At 48.0% G+C, this 20028-nt stretch overlaps 1 protein-coding gene across 6 annotated transcripts in view; it reads right to left on the bottom strand.

Annotated features, from left to right (window-relative positions):
• Positions 1-10363: 10363 nt before the first annotated feature.
• Positions 10364-20028, bottom strand: part of TP63 (tumor protein p63) — a 91304-nt gene continuing 81639 nt past the window's right edge. For 4 of the 6 annotated variants that reach the window (XM_035132475.2, XM_035132476.2, XM_035132477.2 and 1 more), the window contains exons 9-12: positions 15825-15982; positions 14658-14802; positions 12886-12979; positions 10364-12109 (exon numbers count right to left, since the gene is read on the bottom strand). In XM_035132475.2, the coding sequence (XP_034988366.2) occupies positions 11813-12109; positions 12886-12979; positions 14658-14802; positions 15825-15982 (694 nt within the window). In that variant the 3' untranslated portion in view covers positions 10364-11812. Of the gene's footprint in view, positions 12110-12885; positions 12980-14653; positions 14803-15824; positions 15983-20028 lie in introns of those variants that run through there. The other 2 variants (XM_035132480.2, XM_060274255.1) reach the window with 2 other exon arrangements.

Here is a 20028-nt window from a genome sequence, read left to right as displayed (position 1 = left end):
GGGGCTGTTTGGATACTTCTCGGATGACAAAGATGATGGCCCAGAACCGGTGCAATGGGATGTTTTGCTCCATGAGCTCCTTTGAAATGAATAGGAGCCGGGCACTGACAATCACCCGGGGATCATGACCACTGGTCTACCCAAGCATCCACCTCCCAAGGCTAAGCTGAACAATATGATAGCAGTGTTTCTACCTTCCCCACCCTTTGCCTTTGGAAGGCTTGCAAGTTGCTGCAGGAGAAGGACTCTGATCAACATCATGGAAGTGGGGGTTTCTAGGACCAAGCGGAATCCGTCAAGGAAGGTCCCTTGTTATTTTTTGCTATTGGGTTTTGGATATTATGAATGCAATCTTGTTATATTTACGGGACTGAATTGTTTCTTTTTTGTGCGCTGTTATGTTTGCCATCGCCTTGTTGTCTTATTGCGCCAGTATGGCATTGTTTGATTTTGATTCCTGTTTTCTTTGTTGCAAGTCATTTGGAGCATTTTGTGTGCATTGAAAAGCGGCATGCAGATAAAATTGTGAATGAATGCTAAGGTCACTTGAGGCCAAACACAATGTGCCACCCAACTCAGCAAACATTGGCGACCTGGTGCCCCCAGCACTTCCATCCCAAGGCTTCTTAAAGCCCAGGGAAGTGCAGGAGAGCTGGCAAATATCACCAGCATATTTATAAAAATAGATCCATTAGATGCACTCCCAGGCATGCACACACACGTGTTTGTGTGCTTTAACATCCATCACCCTTTGAGTGCCTACTTTAATTAACTTATTTTTCTCCCTCCCTAAGGGAATGTCTGTTGTCTTTGTCCATGGAGTTTTCTTGGCAGGGATACTGGAGTGGCTTGCCAGTTCCTTCTCCAGGTGGATCACGTTTAGTCAAAACTCTCCACTATGACCTGTCCATCTTGGGTGGCCCTGCATGGCATAGCTCATAGCTTCTCTGAGTTATTCAAGCCCCTTCGCCACGACAAGGCATTGATCGTTAAACTATGAAGATCAAACCTATCCATTCTTAAGGAAATCAGCCCTGAGTGCTCCCTGGAAGGACAGATCGTGAAGCTGAGGCTCCAATACTTTGGCCATCTCATGAGAAGAGAAGATTCCTTGGAAAAGACCCTGATGTTGGGAAAGATGGAGGGCACAAGGAGAAGGGGACGACAGAGGACGAGATGGTTGGACAGTGTTCTCGAAGCTACGAACATGAGTTTGACCAAACTGAGGGAGGCAGTGCAAGACAGGAGTGCCTGGCGTGCTCTGGTCCATGGGGTCACGAAGAGTCGGACACGACTAAACGACTAAACAACAACAAGGGAATGTCTACCCCAATTTTTGAAGAGCACTGGAAATGCACTGTTTTTGCTCATGCATTTATTCATTTCCAAATAAAATATGTATTTTGATGGTGTCCCATTTTTGCTTCTGGCTACTGAGGGATAGGGACCCAGGTGGCACTGTGGGTTAAACCACTGAGCCTAGGGCCTGCTGATTAGAAGGTCAACGTTTCGAATCCCTGCGACAGGGTGAGCTCCTGTTGTTCTGTACCAGCTCCTGCCCACCTAGCAGTTCGAAAGCACATCAAAGTGCAACTAGATAAATAGGGACCGCTCTGGCGGGAAAGTAAACGGTGTTTCCGTGCGCTGCTCTGGTTTGCCAGAAGCGGCTTTGTCATGCTGGCCACATGACCTGGAAGCTGTACGCTGGCTCCCTCAGCCTATAGAGCGAGATGAGCGCCGCAACCCCAGAGTCGGTCACGACTGGACCTAATGGTCAGGGGTCCCTTTACCCTTTACCTTTACTGAGGGATAGATAATTTTGTCGCAGAGCTGTTGGTTTGACCATACTCCTGTCTATAAGTTTCTCCAAAAATTAAACTGAAGATCAGGAATAAGGGACTTCTGACCTGCCAGATGTTGTTGGACTCCAGCTTTGTGGAAGAGACAGTTGTCAATGGTCACTAGCCGGGATGGACTCTGCCTCCACAGTCAGAGGCAGTGATCCACAGACACCACAACCCAGACAGTTTGCATAGACTTAAGAATAATAGATGCATAGAATCACAGAGTTGGAAGAGGCCACAAGGGTCTCTATCTCAGGGTTCCGTCCTCTCCCCCCATGCTTTTTAATATATATATATGAAGCTGCAGGGAGTGATCATCGGAGAGGGGTGGGCGAGCTGGGTGTTCATCAGTATGCAGATGACACCCAGCTCTACCTCTCTTTTAAATCAGAACCAGTGAAGGCAGTGAAGGTCCTGTGTGAGTGTCTGGAGGTGGTTGGAGGTTGAATGGCGGCAAACGGATTGAGGTTGAATCCTGACAAGACAGAAGTACTGTTTTTGGGGGGCAGGAGGCGGGCAGGAGTGGAGGACTCCCTGGTCCTGAATGGGGTAACTGTGCCCCTGAAGGACCAGGTGTGCAGCCTGGGAGTCATTTTGGACTCACAGCTGTTCATGGAGGCACAGGTCAATTCTGTGTCCAGGGCAGCTGTTTACCAGCTCCATCTGGTACACAGGCTGAGACCCTTCCTGCCCGCAGACTGTCTGGCCAGAGTGGTGCATGCTCTGGTTATCTCCTGCTTGGACTACTGCAATGTGCTCTGTGTGGGGCTACCTTTGAAGGTGACCCGGAAACTACAACTAATCCAGAATGCGGCAGCTAGACTGGTGACTGGGAGTGGTCGCCGAGACCATATAACACCAGTCCTGAAAGACCTACATTGGCTCCCAGTACGTTTCTTAGCACAAATCAAAGTGTTGGTGCTGACCTTTAAAGCCCTAAACAGCCTCGGCCCAGTATACCTGAAGGAGCATCTCCACCCCCATCGTTCTGCCCGGACACTGAGGTCCACCAGCTCTGAGGGCCTTCTGGTGGTTCCCTCACTGCGAGAAGCAAAGTTACAGGGAACCGGGCAGAGGGCCTTCTCGGTAGTGGCGCCCGCCCTGTGGAACGCCCTCCCATCAGAGGTCAGAGAGATAAACAACTACCTGACTTTTAGAAGATCTGAAGGCAGCCCTCTTTAGGGAAGTTTCTAATGTCTGATGTTTTAATGTATTTTTAATATTTTGTTGGAAACTGCCTAGAGTGGCTGGGGAAACCCAGGGAGATGGGTGGGAAATAAATAAATAAATAAATAAATAAATAAATAAATAAATAAATAAATTAGTCCAACCTCCTGCAATGCAGGAATCTTTCACCCAACATGGGGCTCGAACCCACAACCCTGGGATTAAGAGTCTCATGCTGTACCGACTTTGCTACCCACCCATTGTACCCACATAAGAAGACCCCTGCAGGATCAGGACCGTGACCCATCTGGTCCAGCTTCCTGTTCTCACAATGCCCGTGCAGATGCCTCAAAGGGAAACCCGCAAGCAGGATCCGAGCACAAGAGCAACTCATCCCTCCTGTGTTTTCCAGCGAAGGGCATCGCAAAGCATTGCGACCTCCAGCTGTGGAGGCAGAGCGCGTCCACAATGGCCAGTAGCCACCTCCGTGAATTTGCCTAACCACCTTTAGGTAACTCTTCCAATAAATTGTTTAATTCGCTGATCCGAATACATTGCCAGAATCCTGCCAAGTGGTGTCAAATATATACTGTACATAAAAAATATGCTAAGGGTTGGTGAGTTACAAAATTTTGGCAGTTGGGTCCCTTGAGCTCTTCTGGAAGAGGTGCTGAAAGCTGAAGCTGGTGATGGAGGTAAGTCTGCCAACCACACCCAGGGAGTTGCCCTCCCAACATAGCCTTTCCTGGAGCATTGGCTACAAGAACATCACCCCCGGGGCATGATTGAATCCCTAAAGCTTTGCTGCATTTCCACCACTTACCCCTGTTTCTCAAGAGCATCCCTTGCTTCATGGAAGTGCTGGTTGGTTGGTTCCCAAGAAGTTCAGGCCGCCCGAGGAACTTATGAAGGAGCTTGGTGTGGGGTTTGGCTCTGGGACAAGAAAGTTCTGATGTACCTGTTCTTCCTCTCAGGGAAGCCAGCATGGGCAACGCTTGTGGGAGAAAGGAGTGCCAGCTTGGCAGGTTGGTCACGGAAGGGCAAAGCATGATGGGAAACGAAAGATGGTCCAACAGAAGATGTTGCCTGCTGATAAGGAGTAATCCTTCTGAATCAGATTAGCAGTCATTGGATAAGCCTTTGTTTAGTGGAGGGGAGGTTGTAGCCGCTGCCTGCCCCTCCTCAATAAGGGTATCCTGTTAAAGGGATCCAGGGGTGTGGATCCTATCCGAAGCCCGGACATGGGCTAGGGCCATGCCACAACCCAAAGGGGACCCTTCAGGGTGCCCCTATTTGATGTAAGTCATAGGGCTCCCCCTTTTGGTGGTTTCCCCCTTAGTTCGACTCCCTGCAGACAGACGGGAGTCAAGATATAGTCTGGCTTCACCCAATGCCATAGCTGCCAAGTTCTCCCTTTTTTAAAGGGAAATCCCCTTATGCTGAATAGGCTTCCTCGCGAGAAAAGGGAAAACTTGACAGCTATACCCAATGCCTAAGCCAAACTGCTCACATCTGTAACCAGTAAAGTTGTGGCCTGTGTTAGCCCATTAAGCTAAATACTTGTGCCTTTGTATTTATGGATTAATAGGGAACTGCAGGGCAAGGGACCTTGGCATGCTAGAGGAGAGGTCCTCTGGTAGATCAGGAACTGGCTAAGTTGTAGGAAGCAGAGTCGGAATAAATGGATTGTTCCTGGAACACCGATGAGAAACTGTAGCCCTGCTCAGTATTGGGACCTGTGCTTTTAAATTTGTGCATAAATGATCTAGAGTTAAGAAAAAGCAGTGAGGTGGTCAAGTTTACTGGTCATACTAAATCCTTCAGGGTCATCAAAGCAAAAATGGGATTGTGAAGAGCTCCAAAAGCATCTGAACCTGAATCTGAGTTTCCCAACCGTAAAACAGCAAAAGCAATTCAATGTAAACAAGTTGAAAGTGTTGCATTCCAGGGCAAAATAAAAATAATAAATAATAATTTCGCAAATGTGCTAATGGGGTCTGAACTGGCGGTGATTGCCCAGGAATGAGAGACTGGACTCGATGAGAACATTGGCCCATTGAGTGGCAGCTGTGAAAAAGGTGGATTTCGTGGTAGGGATCAGCAGGAAAGGAACTGAAAATAAAAGAACTGATATCATAATGCCATTATGCAAATCTATGGCGCAACTGAACTTGGAGTTTTGTGTGCAGTTCTGGTTGCCTCATTCCAAAAAGGATATTGCAGAGTTGGGAAAGATTCAGAAAAGGACAACTAAAATGAATCAGGTGGTGGAGCAACTCCTCTATGAGGAATGGTTACAACATTTGGGTTTTGTTTTGTTTTCAGTTTAGAGAAAAGCTCAGCAAGGGGAGACATGATAGCTAAAGTCATGCATTGAAGTCCACTTCAATGGATAGCGGACAAAGTTTTTCTTTCTATTTCATAACACTAGAATTTGGGGCTATCCATTGAAGCAGAATGTTGGGAGATCCAGGACAGTCAAGAGAAGGATCCTTCTGGCGGCACAGAGTTGAATTTGCTTCTGCAAGAGGCAGGGATGGTCACAAACATATTCAACTGGCAAGAGCGGTTCAACAAATGCATGGAGACGAAACACTACCTGTCACAATGGCTATACTCTGCCTTCGTACTTCTACCATCAGGAATATCAGCAGCTCTTCATCATATAGAATCCAAGTGGCCAAGAATTAAGGCAAGAGCAGACTGCATATCCGCCAACATTTCTCTAAAGAAAATAGGGACGTCCCATTCCATCATGATACTTTTACTATTTTCCTGGGTTGCCCCAGCCACTCTGGGCAGCTTCCAACATATATAAAACCTTAAACCTTAAAAAACAAACAAAAAACAAAAAACACTTCCCTATAAAGGATTGCCTTCAGATGGCTCGGGGGTTGGATAACTCCATACCCTCCAAAAATTTTCCCAATGAAAATAGGGACATCCTAAGGAAAAGTGGGACATTGCGGGATCAAATCAGAAACCAGGACGGCATCTCTAAAATCAGGGATGTCCCTGGAAAATGAGGACACTTGACGGGTTTGAGACCTTGCTCTGCTCAGGTAACATTAAAAGAATTGCTACTATGCCTATTGAGCATTTTCCTGCACTGTGCTATATGGAATTGGGTGATAACCAGCTCTGGAAAGCAGCTTGTCTTAGACTACGGTATTATCATTCTCCAGAATTGAGCTCTGCATTGACCTTGAATAAGTCTCAGCTAAAGGATTGGCTCTTCTGGTTAGAATCCATGTCCCTTCTGTATAGAACCCAGAAGGGACTTGAAACCCTTGGTATCTACTCTTGAGATCAGAGCATTCTAGAGCTAGTTATCTGGCCAAAATCTCACCAGTCTCCTTAAGAAATGCCTTTATTGAGCTGCATTTCCAAGTGATGTCCACCACAGTTTTGGATGGTCACTACAACAATGTTCCTGTATGCAGACAGACTTTGCATTTGTGGTCAACCTCAGGTGGAAGAAGAAGAAGAAGAAGAAGAAGAAGAAGAAGAAGAAGAAGAAGAAGAAGAAGAAGAAGAAGAAGAAGAAGAAGAAGAAGAAGAAGAAGAGTTTGGATTTGATATCCCGCTTTATCACTACCCTAAGGAGTCTCAAAGCGCTCACAATCTCCTTTCCCTTCCTCCCCCACAACAAACACTCTGTGAGGTGAGTGAGGCTGAGAGACTTCAGAGAAATGTGACTAGCCCAAGGTCACCCAGCAGCTGCATGTGGAGGAGCGGAGACACAAACCCGGTTCACTAGATTACGAGTCTACCACTCTTAACCACTACACCATGATGGAAGACATCATTCATCTGTTAGCCTGCCCCTTATAGAGAGACCCAAGCGATCACTTTCTGAAACCATTGTTCACACAAGCAAGGAGGCACAATCTGGTAGAAATGGTTTGGGTTTTTGTTTTTCTGAATGACAATTATAGCTTTGTAGCCTGCAAAAGAAATCTGGAAAAAGGAGTTAGATATAATCACTATAAGTTGTCATGGTGATTCAGAGGTTTAATCTGAAATCAAGCAAGATTCAAGCTCGTTGGTGTCTCTGGTAACATCTCTCTCTCTCATGTCTTGGATCTTGACTTATATTATGGATGGATGTTCTGTATTATCTTATGAATATTACTGTTACAAGTTTGTCATGGCCTCTGGCTACAAGAAGAACCTTATGAATTGTGTGGGATGTAACATAAGCAGTCAAATACAACATTTCCTGTTTGCCTAAAGTGGACATGCAGGGGGATGTTGGTCCAGCCAGTTGAACTACCTGTTACACCTGGTCTGGAGCATCCTTCCTTTGCATGTGACCAGGTAGGTGGGCATGACCCTTCCAGACCCAACAAAAGGTGCAGTCACTTAGCCAATTTCCTCTCTTGATGCCTTTTCTTCTCTTGGACTGCACTGCTGGCTCTCTGCCAGCAGTACATGGGCCATCCTTACAAGGATGTAAGCCACACTGTATCTTTATCTGTAACTGCAAGCTAAAGCCTGCCTTCAGGGATCCAACTGTGAACTGAATGTGAGTAAGCTTCTTGTTAAACTTTTAAAAGAAGATCCAGGTAGGCATGTTGGTCTGACACAGTTGAAATAATAGTAGAACAAAATGTCCAGTAGCACCTTAGAGACCAACTATCCAGAACAAACATAGTTGGTCTCTAAGGTGTTACTGGACAATTTTTAAACTTCTTTTTAATAAGAAGCTTCTTAGGTCTTTATTCTTTTAGGAGGGAATCAAAGGGGTCTTACCAGGAATAATAGAATTTAAGAGATTCTAACAAATCTGCAACTAGTTTCCTGCTGTGTAAAAGGGGGAATGTACTCTGCTGTATGAATAAACTCACTAGTGTGAGTTAGGAAGGATAATATTATTTAATCAATATACCCTCTCCTGCTACCCACAACATTCCCACAAACTGAACTGTTCCCATAGTGTGGGCTGTCTCAGTAGGTCCCAGAGCATCCTTACTCCCGGATGCCAGTGCTTCCCATCCATTGGCAGAAAACAAGTGGCGGTGAAACTACGTTGCATGAAACCCTTGCACTATGTTCATGAGTTATGGATGTAGCTGGCATGGCAGCGTCTTTCGTCCAGGTGCCCTTCAAACTCTCACAGGGCTGTACTCCTGTGCACATAGAATAATAGAATCATAGAGTTGGAAGAGACCACAAGGGCCATCCAGTCCAACCCCCTGCCAAGCAGGAAACACCATCAAAGCATTCCTGACTGATGGCTGTCAAGCCTCTGCTTAAAGACCTCCAAAGAAGGAGACTCCACCACACTCCTTGGTAGCAAATTCCACTGCCGAACAGCTCTTACTGTCAGGAAGTTCTTCCTAATGTTTAGGTGGAATCCTCTTTCTTGTAGCTTGAATCCATTGCTCCGTGTCCGCTTCTCTGGAGCAGCAGAAAACAACCTTTCACCCTCTTCCATATGACATCTTTTATATATTTGAACATGGCTATCATATCACCCCTTAATCTTCTCTTCTCCAGGCTAAACATACCCAACTCCCTAAGCCATTCCTCATAAGGCATTGTTTCTAGGCCTTTGACCATTTTGGTTGCCCTCCTCTGGACACGTTCCAGCTTGTCAGTGTCACTCTTGAACTGTGGTGCCCAGAACTGGACACAGTATTCCAGGTGAGGTCTGACCAGAGCGGAATACAGTGGTACTATTACTTCCCTTGATCTAGATGTTATACTCCTATTGATGCAGCCAGAATTGCATTGGCTTTTTGAGCTGCTGAATCACACTGCTGACTCATGTCAAGTTTGTGGTCTACCAAGACTCCTAGATCCTTTTCACATGTACTGCTCTCAAGCCAGGTGTCTCCCATCCTGTATTTGTGCCTTTCATTTTTTTTGCCCAAGTGTAGTACTTTACATTTCTCCTTGTTCAAATTCATCTTATTTGCTTTGGCCCAGTTGTCTAATCTGTTTAGGTCATTTTGAAGTGGGGTATTAGCCACCCCTCCCAATTTGGTGTCGTCTGCAAACTTGCTCAGGATGCCCTCAAGCCCATCATCCAAGTCATTGATGAAGATGTTGAATAAGACTGGGCCCAAGACAGAACCCTGTGGCGTCCCACATATTGGTAAGCACCAAGTTCTGTGCTACCAACAGGACTCCCTCTGCTTCCCTCTCTCGGCATGTTCTTCATGATGTTCACAAATCTGGCCTGCAGGACTGGGGAAATATTTAGGGGCAGGGTGCGAGAGGAGGAGATGGGCAGCATGTTCCTCTTTGCAAGGAGAAATAATTGCACTGATGGGGCATTTGTCCTTATGATGCCTTGCAAATTCCCTGGTGGAAGTGCAAGAAGCCCCCCCCCCCCCCGAGTCCTTGGCCATGCAGAGGAGCTAGTCTGTTTTCTAGGGCAGCCATGTCCTTCCTCTGAACTGACACGGCCAACGCACATGGCTTTGTTGTTGTGACCCACAATGAAAGACTCCTGCGGCCGCTTCAAATGCCAGAAACCGTCAACGTTGCTTTTGTAATCTGTTTTTATTTACAATGATATTGACAACAGAGTGCTTTTCATCCAATTAATACTTATTGCAAGTCACGGAGAACTCGTGGATGTGTGCCACTCAAATTGAGCAAAGGAACTTATTTTGAAATCTAGGACTCTTGAAGTCAACCCTTGGCATCTCCCCTTCCCACCGCCCCCCTCCCCCCGAGAGAGGGGTTTTTGCAATCACTTACCCCCCTCTCTCTGTAATCGTGTTTCATTAAGGTCAATATCACAAACACTTTGAAAGTCATTACACAGATATAAGCCTTTCCCATAAAATGGTGTGGTTTGTTTGTTTGTTTAAAAAATAAGAAGTAAAAAATGCAAACAAAATGTGGTTCTGAAAAGCCCCAAACCCCAAAGAGAAATACATTTTTTATATAAAAAAACCCACCCCTCAATAAATGATTGACCAAGTACATGACAAAATTATACATAAAACAAAACTGTACTTACAATGTTTACATGAAAAAAATGTTCTTTGACTGCATTCTAGGCGCGAGAGGAACATATCTGCAAGAAGTCAGAGCTTACTTGGCAGTGGTGGGGTTGTCAGTAGAAATTTGCAGAAGTAAACGAAAAGTTGCAAGAACTCGGGCCAGAAAGGATAATTTCAAAAAATATTCACAAAGTTTTATTCAGGATAACTTCCAGTAAATATCAACATCAGGACAAGGCCCTGTTTCGATGATTCTTCATCAGCTGGAATGTAAAAGTTAACATAAATGTTTGTAATGAGAAATTATTCAACTCTTAAGATATAAAGTTTTAAAACTTGTGTTAAAACTTTATATCTTAAGAGTTGAATAATTTTTCATTACTGTACAAACATTTATGTTAACTTTTACATTCCAGCTGATGAAGAATCATCGAAACAGGGCCTTGTCCTGATGTTGATATTTACTGGAAGTTATCCTGAATAAAACTTTGTGAATATTTTTTGAAATTATCCTTTCTGGCCCGAGTTCTTGCAACTTTTCGTTTACTTCTGGACTTTACCAAGAACTCCAATTTCTACAGTAGAAATTTGCAGCCTGGGGATGTGTTGAGGAGAGGGAAAGTAGTTGAGGGAAAGACTCTTGCATGGTAGAATGAGATGACAGAATAGAAAACAGGCACGAAAACACCAGGAAGATCTGCCCCCTTGGGCATTCATGGTCTCTAGCATGCCTTGTCTAGTGCAGCCAGTTTACAGCAGATGTCTCAGGAGCTAGTTTTCCTGAAAGGCAGGTGGGGGGAAAGGAAGGAAAGAGAGAAGGGAAAATGCAGATCTGCTGGAATCCAACCACAGAAGCCACCCTGAGTGCATTTATGTGGCTAGGCGATTCATGAAATCCAGGTCAGGAGTTAAGAAAAATCCAAGATCTTGCCCAAATAACCCACTCATTGAAATGGTAAGTGAAATCTGACGCAGAGGCAACTCTCCCCATATTTACATCATCATGCTTGCTTCAAGGGGAGATTTTGCAAGCCCAAATATAACGGGGGGCGGGCAGGTATATTTGGCGATCTCAAAGGGAACCTGGCGATAAGGGTTCCTGGTCAAGAGTTTCTTTGTATTTGCTGCTGAAGGAAGAATTGGCTGGGGTGAAGGAAGTGGGCTACCCCCACCAAAAAAAACCACCGCTAACCCCCAAAAGCAAAACTTAAAATGAAAGGTTGGCCAGCAGGAAACCCACTATGCAGAGCATAGGTAAGCCATCATAATTCAAACTTGGAAATCATCAAACTCCAACCACTAGGCAATGCTGTCGCAGATGAGAGGCCTCCCCAACCAAAGGCATTGGACCCTTAAAAACCTCAAAACAAGCACCCTGAAAGGCACCCGAGAAAGGGATCCCCACAGAAAGGGATCCATACAAAAGTTTGCACAGGATATTTGATCTGGTCACACACGGGGGCACACTGCAGCTGGTCCAGTTCGGCGGAAGTGGAAAGGGTCGAGTGCCACAATTGGGGGAATCCGCATTTCTCCAGACACCCGCCACTTCTTACAACATGCAGTCCTTGTCGAGCAGAAGCCGCAAAGGCCACCCCACCCCTCCCCAACAAATGAAAGCTATGGCTTGCGAGAAAATACAAAATAGCTGTGCTTCCAGCAAAGCGTGGAGGCTGCAAGCTCGGAAGGACAGGTGCAGCTAGCGCTGGAGAGCACTGGCCAACCCCCCGTCCTCTCCAAGCCCCTCGCACCATCTGAGAGTAGCAGGGAGAGGCAGGAGCAGCCCAGAGGTCCATCAGTGTGGGGCGGGGGGCGGAGGGAGAACCACAGGCCGGTTCCTCACTCCCCTTCCTCCTTGATGCGCTGCTGCTTGTTGCGGCGGGCATCCAGGTCGAAGTTGAAGTCGCTCCACTCGTCGCGGGGAGGAAAGGAGATGGTCTGGCGGAGGGTGAAGCGCACGGCGTCGATGACACGCTCCCCGCGGGTCTCGCTGGGGCCCACGCTGACCGCCGAGGCGGCCCCGGGGGTACGCAGGAGGTGGGGGGCGGAGGAGAAGTCGTGGATCTGCCGGTGGTCCATGATGCCTTTCCAAATGGCATGGCGGAATTGCTCCGGGATTTTGAGGCTCACCAGATCCTGGAATTGGAATGCGAGGAGAGGAGAGAGAGGATGAGCAACGCCCCCCAAAAGAAGCTACATAGGTTTCTACAGTTTTTCAACAGGGGGGGTGGTGAGTGGGGATTTTGGTGACTATCTCAAGGGTTCTTCAGCTCTTGCTTGGCGGCGCTTAGCTTCAGAAGCAAAGATTCAGTAAGGAAATGGAGAGACCCTCAGCCCGATAGGACGGTGGCCAAGCCCCAAGCAAGCAACGCCAAAACCCCAGCAAAGCAAGAAGGCTTCAGGCGGAAGGGAGGAGGTGCAGAAGGAACCACAGAAGACTTCGGGGCAACCATGTCTGTTTCAGACCTGTGGCTTGCAAACAGTACAAGGCTCTTCCAGCTGGGCCCACCCACCTGCCCTTCATGCAAAAAAACCCCGCTTTTACTGCCACACCACTGTTCTGGACCCATTTATGTGGTCTGGAACAGCGAGAGGCCTAAACGAAGATGGGGAGGGTGGTTGAAAGGGAGAAAGTTCAGCAGGAAAAGAGTCGGTAGGGGAAAGGGTGGGGCCCTCCATTCTCTGACGCCCCTTTGCCAACTGCAGCTTCCCTCTCTCCCGAGGGCACTATTGCAATGGCGAAGGGGCTGCCAAAGTCGGGTCGCAGGCCGGCGAGCTGCAGTGTAACATGTAGCTTGCCCCCTCAATGCAAAGAGTACCTTTGTACTCTCCCGTCCAGCGCAGAGTGCAGAGTTCAAGAAGGGAGGCCCCTTTCTCCCACCATGCAGCGAAAGGGCGGGGCAGTTACTTACATCCATGGAGTAGTGTTCAATCTGATAGATGGTGGTCAGCCCTTGCGCCGTGAAATAATCCACGCAGGAGGAACAGCCCAGCCTTGCTAAGAAACTGCAGGAGGAGGAGGAGGAGGAGGAAAGAGGAAAGGAGGAAAGAGGAAAAGAGAGAAAGAGAGAGGTTGAGATCAGAAGGTCACCCACACCAGGCGCTCTGCTACGCAAAAGCCTTGATTTGTGGGAGCAGGAAGGAACCCCCGTCGCCACCCACCCCAAATTTGTCACCGGGAGGAAAAAGGTGATATCCCCTGAGTGGGACACAGAAGTCAGCTATCCCAAGCCTCACGGAAAGAAGAGGCAACAACAACTCCCTCTCCACGCAGCACATAGTTTAACTGTGGAACTTGTTAAAGCCTGGAGGGGTTTAAGAGATGATTGGACAAATTCGTAGAGAGGAGGAGAGGGCTATCGATGGCCATGGTCTCCCTCCACACTTGGAAGCAACCATGTGAGAAGAGAGGATTCTGGGCAAGATGGGAAATTGGCCTGATCCAGCAGACTCTTCCTATGTTATGCTTCTGATGCTGGAAACCACAGGAGCGGAGAGGGGTCCTGTGCTCAAATCCTGTGTGCTGGTTTCCCACAGCAACCGTGGCTGGCAACTGTGAGAACTGGGTGCTGAACGAGATGGGCCACTGGCCTGATCTTCTTATGTTCGTAGGCTATGCCACAAGGAGAGGGGCTGCACATACTATGGCATCAACTTTGGACCCCTCGGCCAAAAGGGCACCTTGGAAGGGACCTGGAAGCGAAGAGGCAGCTAGCGCAGGTGCTGCTTGAATGCTTAGTGTGGTTCTCCTGCTGTTCACCAGGAGCTAAGCAGCAACACCCTGCAGTAGATGCAGCTTCTGATCCATCTTCAAAGGCAGCCGTGCATTTAGAGAGTCACAGCAGCCAGCCCTGGAGATAAAAATAGCAGGGTTCAATGCTGCGATGTATCTTGGAAGGTGGTGGACCCTCCTTCGTAGGAAGTTGTAAAGCCAAGCTTGGGTGGCCATCTGCCAGGGATTCCTACGTTGCCCTTGGGGTCCCTTCCGACTCTACAATTCTATGATTCTATGACCTAGGAAGGTGATGGACTCCCCTTCCTTGGAAGTTTATAAGCAGAGGTAGGGCGATTATCTGCCAGTAATTCTTTAGCTGTGATTCCTGAGTTGCAGGAAGGTGGAGGAGAAGCCCTTGGGCTCCCTTCTATAATTCTATGATCTCCCTTCATGGGAGGTTTTTAGGTAGTGATTGGTCTGTATTGGGATTCTGTATTGGGATTCTGTATTGACAGGGGTTGGACCAGATGACCTTTGGGATCCCCTCTAACTCTACAACTCTTAAAAAAAATTCTCCTGAAACCAGGACAACAAATGCAGTTGGTGTGAGTTACCCTTGGCTACTATTCCAGGGTTCTCCAGGGGCATGCCAAAGCAGGCCAGATGCAGAGATCGCCACCCTATCCGATTCCATCACATGCAACGATGGGATTCTTCGCTGGAATCCCCTCTGCCTCCTTTCCTTCTCATGTGCGTGGTAGGAAAAGGTCCGGGGGCAACGGCAAAGGGAGGCAAAGGCAGCGCAGCAAGCCAGCTGAAGTAGCTCAGCAGGTCTAACATGACCTGCAAACTGCTTCTTGGACAGAGCAGCCCCAAACGAAGGACCCCGCAGGACAGAGTTGCATGCTGCTGTCACCCGTGATCTGAGGGATGGGGGGTGGAAAGCCTGCACAGCTACAGCTCACTCACCTGACAATGCTGCAGTCTGTTGGGTAAGGGGGTGGCGGGGTGCAGTGGGATGTCGACGGCATGGAGAGGGTAGGGGGCAACGTCTGGGTTGGGCTGAGCCCGTTCATGTCGCCGGCCATTGCCATGTGGGCCCCCATCATTGGAACTGGAACAAGGGAGGGGAAAGAGAGCCCAGAGTTACAAAAACGGAGGCACGAATAGCTGGAAACACCCCTGAGCTAGCCCATCTCCTTTCTTATACAGCCCGATCTCACTTTGCTCTCATTTAAATGACTAAGGTGGTTTCAACCATATGCGGTTGAGACCAGGCTGGTTGAAAGTGCGTAAGTTAAATCTGAGCAAGGCAGAGAACATAAAAGCTCCTGGTGTGAGGAATGGCATGGAAATAGTTTTTAAAGCTCTCCATCTTGCTTGGTGGGAGGGCAAGGCCTGTCTGGTGCGCCAGCTCTGGGATGCTCTCGTGAGATTTTGTGGGGCCATCTGAGACCCCACACGAGCCTCCAGACTTGCAGGCATCCCCAAGCTTCGGCCCTCCAGATGTTTTGGACTACAATTCCCATCATCCCTGACCACTGGTCCTCTTAGCTAGGGATCATGGGAGTTGTAGGCCAAAACATCTGGAGGGCCGCAGTTTGGGGATGGCTGCTCCAGAGCCTATGTGCTGGGTGGGCCTTGCCCCCAAGCAAGGCAGGGGGGTTAAAAGTTCTTTATGCGCCAGCTCCGCTTTCAGAGAATTGGATTGCAAAATCCAAGTAAGCACAGGTTTTGCAGGAGGGCTGTTTCGTTTTTTCTGCCATTTCGGATCGGAACCCCCGCCCCCCTCCCCAGCTAGCCACTCCATCTCAGAATCTTCCAGGCACCCTGCATTTTGTGAAACAACCCTTCCCAAATTTCAGGTGGGGAGGCCTGGTCTGTCAACTCACGAGCTCCTCTTCCAGTGGTTCCGAAACTGATTAATTAAATTAAATAGTTCTAACTGGGTTTTTGAAGATATTGCAGATAAGGGTTTCTGCAGGGTAGGGTAGCAGGCACTGGAAATGTGCTTCTTGAACCAAGGGGACAGTGGCTCAAAAGAGTTTGGGAGGTTCTGCTCTGGCCACTAGTCTGTCACCCCACTCTCCCTAAGCTCCAGATCCAGGAGGGTCACCGGGGGGATAAGTCTCTTACTGTTGGCTCCCATGCTGTCGGGCATCGAGGTGGGGGTCAGGGCATTTCGCTGCTGTGGGTTGATGAGCTGGCTGACAGAGGGCAGCTTGTTCATGCTGTTCATCTTGCCGAGCGGAGGAGAGGTGGACACATAGGAAGACTGGGACTGGATGGAGTTCCTGAGAGAGGGTTGGGAAACAAGGGCGGAGAAGTCAGGCCCATGCGGAGAGGGAAAGGGCCAACCTTATATCCTTAGCGCTTTTAATTAAATTTACGTTGCCTTTTGTTGGCCGCAGTGACTCGAAGCGACAACGTTTCAAGCAGAAAGCAAGCATTTACATCCATTAAAACATAAGAAGAACATTGGAACGGAAGAAGAGGAGGAGCGCAGGATCAGACCAGTGGTTCTTCTAGTCCAGCCTCCTGTTCTTACAGTGGACAAACAGATTCCCGTCATTTGAAACCCACAAGCAGGACTGGAGCACAAGAGCCCTCCTCCCTCCTGGCATTCCCAGCGGCTGGGGTTCAGAAGCAATTCGCATTTTTCTTCGTGCAGAAAGCATTGATCTGATGCGTAGAGGTCTTTCCTGTTCTAATTAATTCAAGAGGGTTCTGGAAGCTTCTCTGCATAAAAGAAACAAGCAGAAGGTTCATGATGTTTGGATTATTCCTTCAGAGAAGCTGAGTACAGCTGGCTTAACCTGGTCCTGTTATCCCTTCTGCCAAGGTCAGGCCAGAAGGAGTCTGGGTTTCTCTCTTTCTATCTATCTCCCTTCCTTCTGGTGTGGTGTTCTGTACATAGAGAGTGTTAAAGTTTTGTCTTCTTATAAGTTATTGTAAGTTTAAGTTAAGTTTGCTGCATCTGGATTTCTTATGGACAGTCCCAATCCTGAATGTTTCGGATTTGTGGCCATTATGCTCATTTGCCTTCAGTAGCAGCAAAGCTCTGCTGGGTGAAATACAAGGGCCTATTTTACTATTTTGGGGGGAATCCTGCAACGTGTTTTTTTTACTCTGCTAACTATATGTTGGAATCTGCTCTGGATCAATATTGAGTAGAATTTCAATGAGATTTGCTGCCCCTGATTGTGGAGGGAGAGCATAGCCGTGGCGGCTAGAAGCCATTGATAGCCCTCTCCTCCTCCATGAATTTTACTGATCCTCTTTTATAGCCACCCAGGTTGGTGACCAGCACTGCCTCCTGCGGGTCCGAGTTCCCTAGTTTGACAATGTGCTGCTTGAAGAAGGACTTTGTTTTATCTGTCCAGACTCTTCCAACATCCAACTTCATCGGATGTCCAATGAATTGCACTTCAGAGGACAGGCCTGCCTGCTGCTCAGCCCATTTCCCTACTTGGTGGGAAGGCAACTATGTTCTCTCGTGACCCGTAGGCATTGTTGCTACAGCCTCAGAGAGTGAATCAAAGGTGATTTGCCTGCTTTGGGCTCAGAAGTGCATTGGCCCTTGTTGTGGGGATCCATTTTCCCCAATGCACCCTGCATTCTCCTGCCACCCATCCCCCATGTGTGTGTGTGTGTGCGCGCGCACACACACACACACACACACACACACACACACACACACAGACCAGCACCCATGCTGCACATCTGGTTGTAGATGCACAGAGACCCACAGAAAGGCTGAAGGCAAGACAGAGTCCTAGCAATGAAATGACCACAGAGGACTGTTCGAATGCACAAGAGCTCTGCTACCTGAGACCATTTAATTGGAGATGTCAAGAAGTGACTATGTTAACTTCTGTATTTGGAGAAGCAGAGAGCCATGAATCCTTCTCAGTTGTTCCACGTGGCAACTGTGGTTCAGATCTGTAGGACAGATGAAAGAAAGGACTTCCTCGCACAGCGAAGAGTCAAACTGTGGAACTCCCTCCTGCAGGGCGCAGTGATGGCCACCAACCTAGGTGACTTTGAAAGAGGATTGGGCCAATTTGTGGAGGCAATGGATTTCTACTAGCCAGCCTGGCTCTGCCCTGCTTCCCCAGTCAGAGGCAGCAATGCTTCTGAATCCCAGTTGCTGGAAACTGCAGGAGGGGATAAGGTTCTTGTGCTTGGACCCTGCTTGTGGGTTTCCCTTTGGGGCATCTGCTTGGCCATGGTGAGAACATGATGCTGGACGAGATGGGCCACTGGCCTCATCCAGCAGGCTCTTCTCATGCTCTTGAATCTGCATTCACAGAGACGACGGAAGTGCTTTCCTCTGTGTTTTTGCCTAAGAAGAACAGTGGAATCTAACATTCCGGACTCAAAACATTCACAGTGGAGAGGAGCAGTCCGATTGCTCACCAAATTGCATTCCTTGCTCCATATCCACCCTGGAATCTACAGAAGGGCTTCCCAGAACCCTCTCCTCTAAGATCATTCAGAAGGCTGGACGGTAGAACAGTCATCTAACGTATTTTGCCCATTGCCCCTTTCTGCCATGGGAGTCCTCCACCTCCCCTAAGGGTGTGCGGAAGAAACTTGAAACCTGTGAGCTGACCCAACTTCCCCACCTTTCCCAAGGTCCCAGACGTTTGCCTCAGGGTATGGGAAGGAGGCAGAGACAGTAGGTACTCCCCAGCTCCCACCGGGGAGCATTTTCCCTAACAGGAACCGGGACTAGAGAAGGAACCCAGATTCATTACCGTAGTAGGAAACTGATGGTGGCTCTCTCCAAACCAATGGAGTGAGAGGGGCCTTTGAACCCTCCCTGGAAGACTCCTTGGAAATGACGGATGCAGTAACCATTTCCCACCAGAGATTGAGGGTTTGGCAGTCCCTTTCCAAGAGAAGTTCCACTGGGGTCTAGGGTGCAGCCATCACCGCCTCCCACTATTTGTCCAGGTAAGTTTCTGGGTCCTTAAGTCAAGGTGCACACTGAATGCATGCAAAAACCCTTGCTTGAGCCTGTTTGCAAAGGCTTGACCCCCTTCTGGGATGAGGAGCGAAGGGGTGTGTCTGTGTGTGTGTGTGTGTGTGACTAGTGAGCAGGGCTGGGCAGATCTGTCCATTCCTGATTTTCTCTCTCTTTTGCAATCTTAAATTCAGGTTCACATCACTTTGTGTATTATTGTTATTTTAAACGCCGTCATGAAAATTCGCCAGCCTTTTAATGCATTGCAAAATTCAGAGAAATGTACATTTTGAAGGGTAATGGTTCTTCGGTTTGCATATTGTTTCGAAAAATGCAAGCTAGGTAAGATCACCTGTAAATGGAAATTGAATTGCACCTCCCCAATCCTTATTAGCATTTCCCCTTGACTAAGTCCTTCTCCATCTTCACACTACCCATAATGAGAGAGAAAGCAAACCGATATGGAATTAAAATAAAAATAAAAAATCCTTCCACTAGCAACCTTAGAGACCAACTAAGTTTGTCATAGGTATGAGCTTTCGTGTGCATGCACACTTCTTCAGATATGGAATTGTTTGCACAAACCTGGTCTAAAACTTGGCAAGACACAAAAGGTGCTTTTGGGAGCTGGTAAAGTCAGATGAGGGCGTGTTTGGAGGAGAGGAGAGTGAGTAAGTGATGAGAGCAATAAGGACAGCACATTCATTTGTTGTGAGAGGAGAAGGAAAAGAAAAGGAGAGGGAGACAAAAGGACAGGAGGCCACTCCAGTTAAAATCAAGATGCAAAAGTTTATTGAAAACCAGCACCACAAATTAAGAAGAGTAAGATGATAAGAGTGAAAGGAATATTGCTCAGAGTGAAAACTTTTTCGTGGTTGACCAGAGGATGTGTGTGGATTCCCAGTAAATGGGGTTCATCTCATAGAACTGCAGTTGGGAGGGACCCCAAGGGTCATCCAGTCCAACCCCCCACAATGCAGGAATTGGACTGCCCAACCTCTGCTTTCAAACCTCCAAGGAAGGAGAGTCCGCCACCTCCCGAGGGAGCCTGTTCCATTGTCAAACAGCTCTTACCAAAAGAAAGTTCTTCCCAGAGTTCCCTTCCCAAAACAATCATTTGGAACGCAGAGCCTAACCACATCAAATGATGCTTAATGAATCCCAAGGAAGATTACGCCTCGGAATTGCTTTGAACCCCAAGCCAACTCATTGCACTTTCCATTCCTAGGGCCTAATGAGGTCAATTAACCAAGTGCACATGTCTTGCCTCTTGGAACTGCTGGCTGGGAGATGCAGGAGGGTCTCTTGTTTGGCCGGGAGGTGGCTCCAGGATGAGGCGGGCATGCCAGGGGCACGAGGAGAGGTGGGCAG

The sequence above is a fragment of the Zootoca vivipara genome, chromosome 5 (assembly GCF_963506605.1).
Source record: "Zootoca vivipara chromosome 5, rZooViv1.1, whole genome shotgun sequence".
NCBI classification, from domain to species: Eukaryota; Metazoa; Chordata; class Lepidosauria; order Squamata; family Lacertidae; genus Zootoca; species Zootoca vivipara.
The sequence above is the reverse complement of the archived record's forward strand: the minus strand, read 5'-3'. Positions and strand labels throughout refer to the sequence as shown.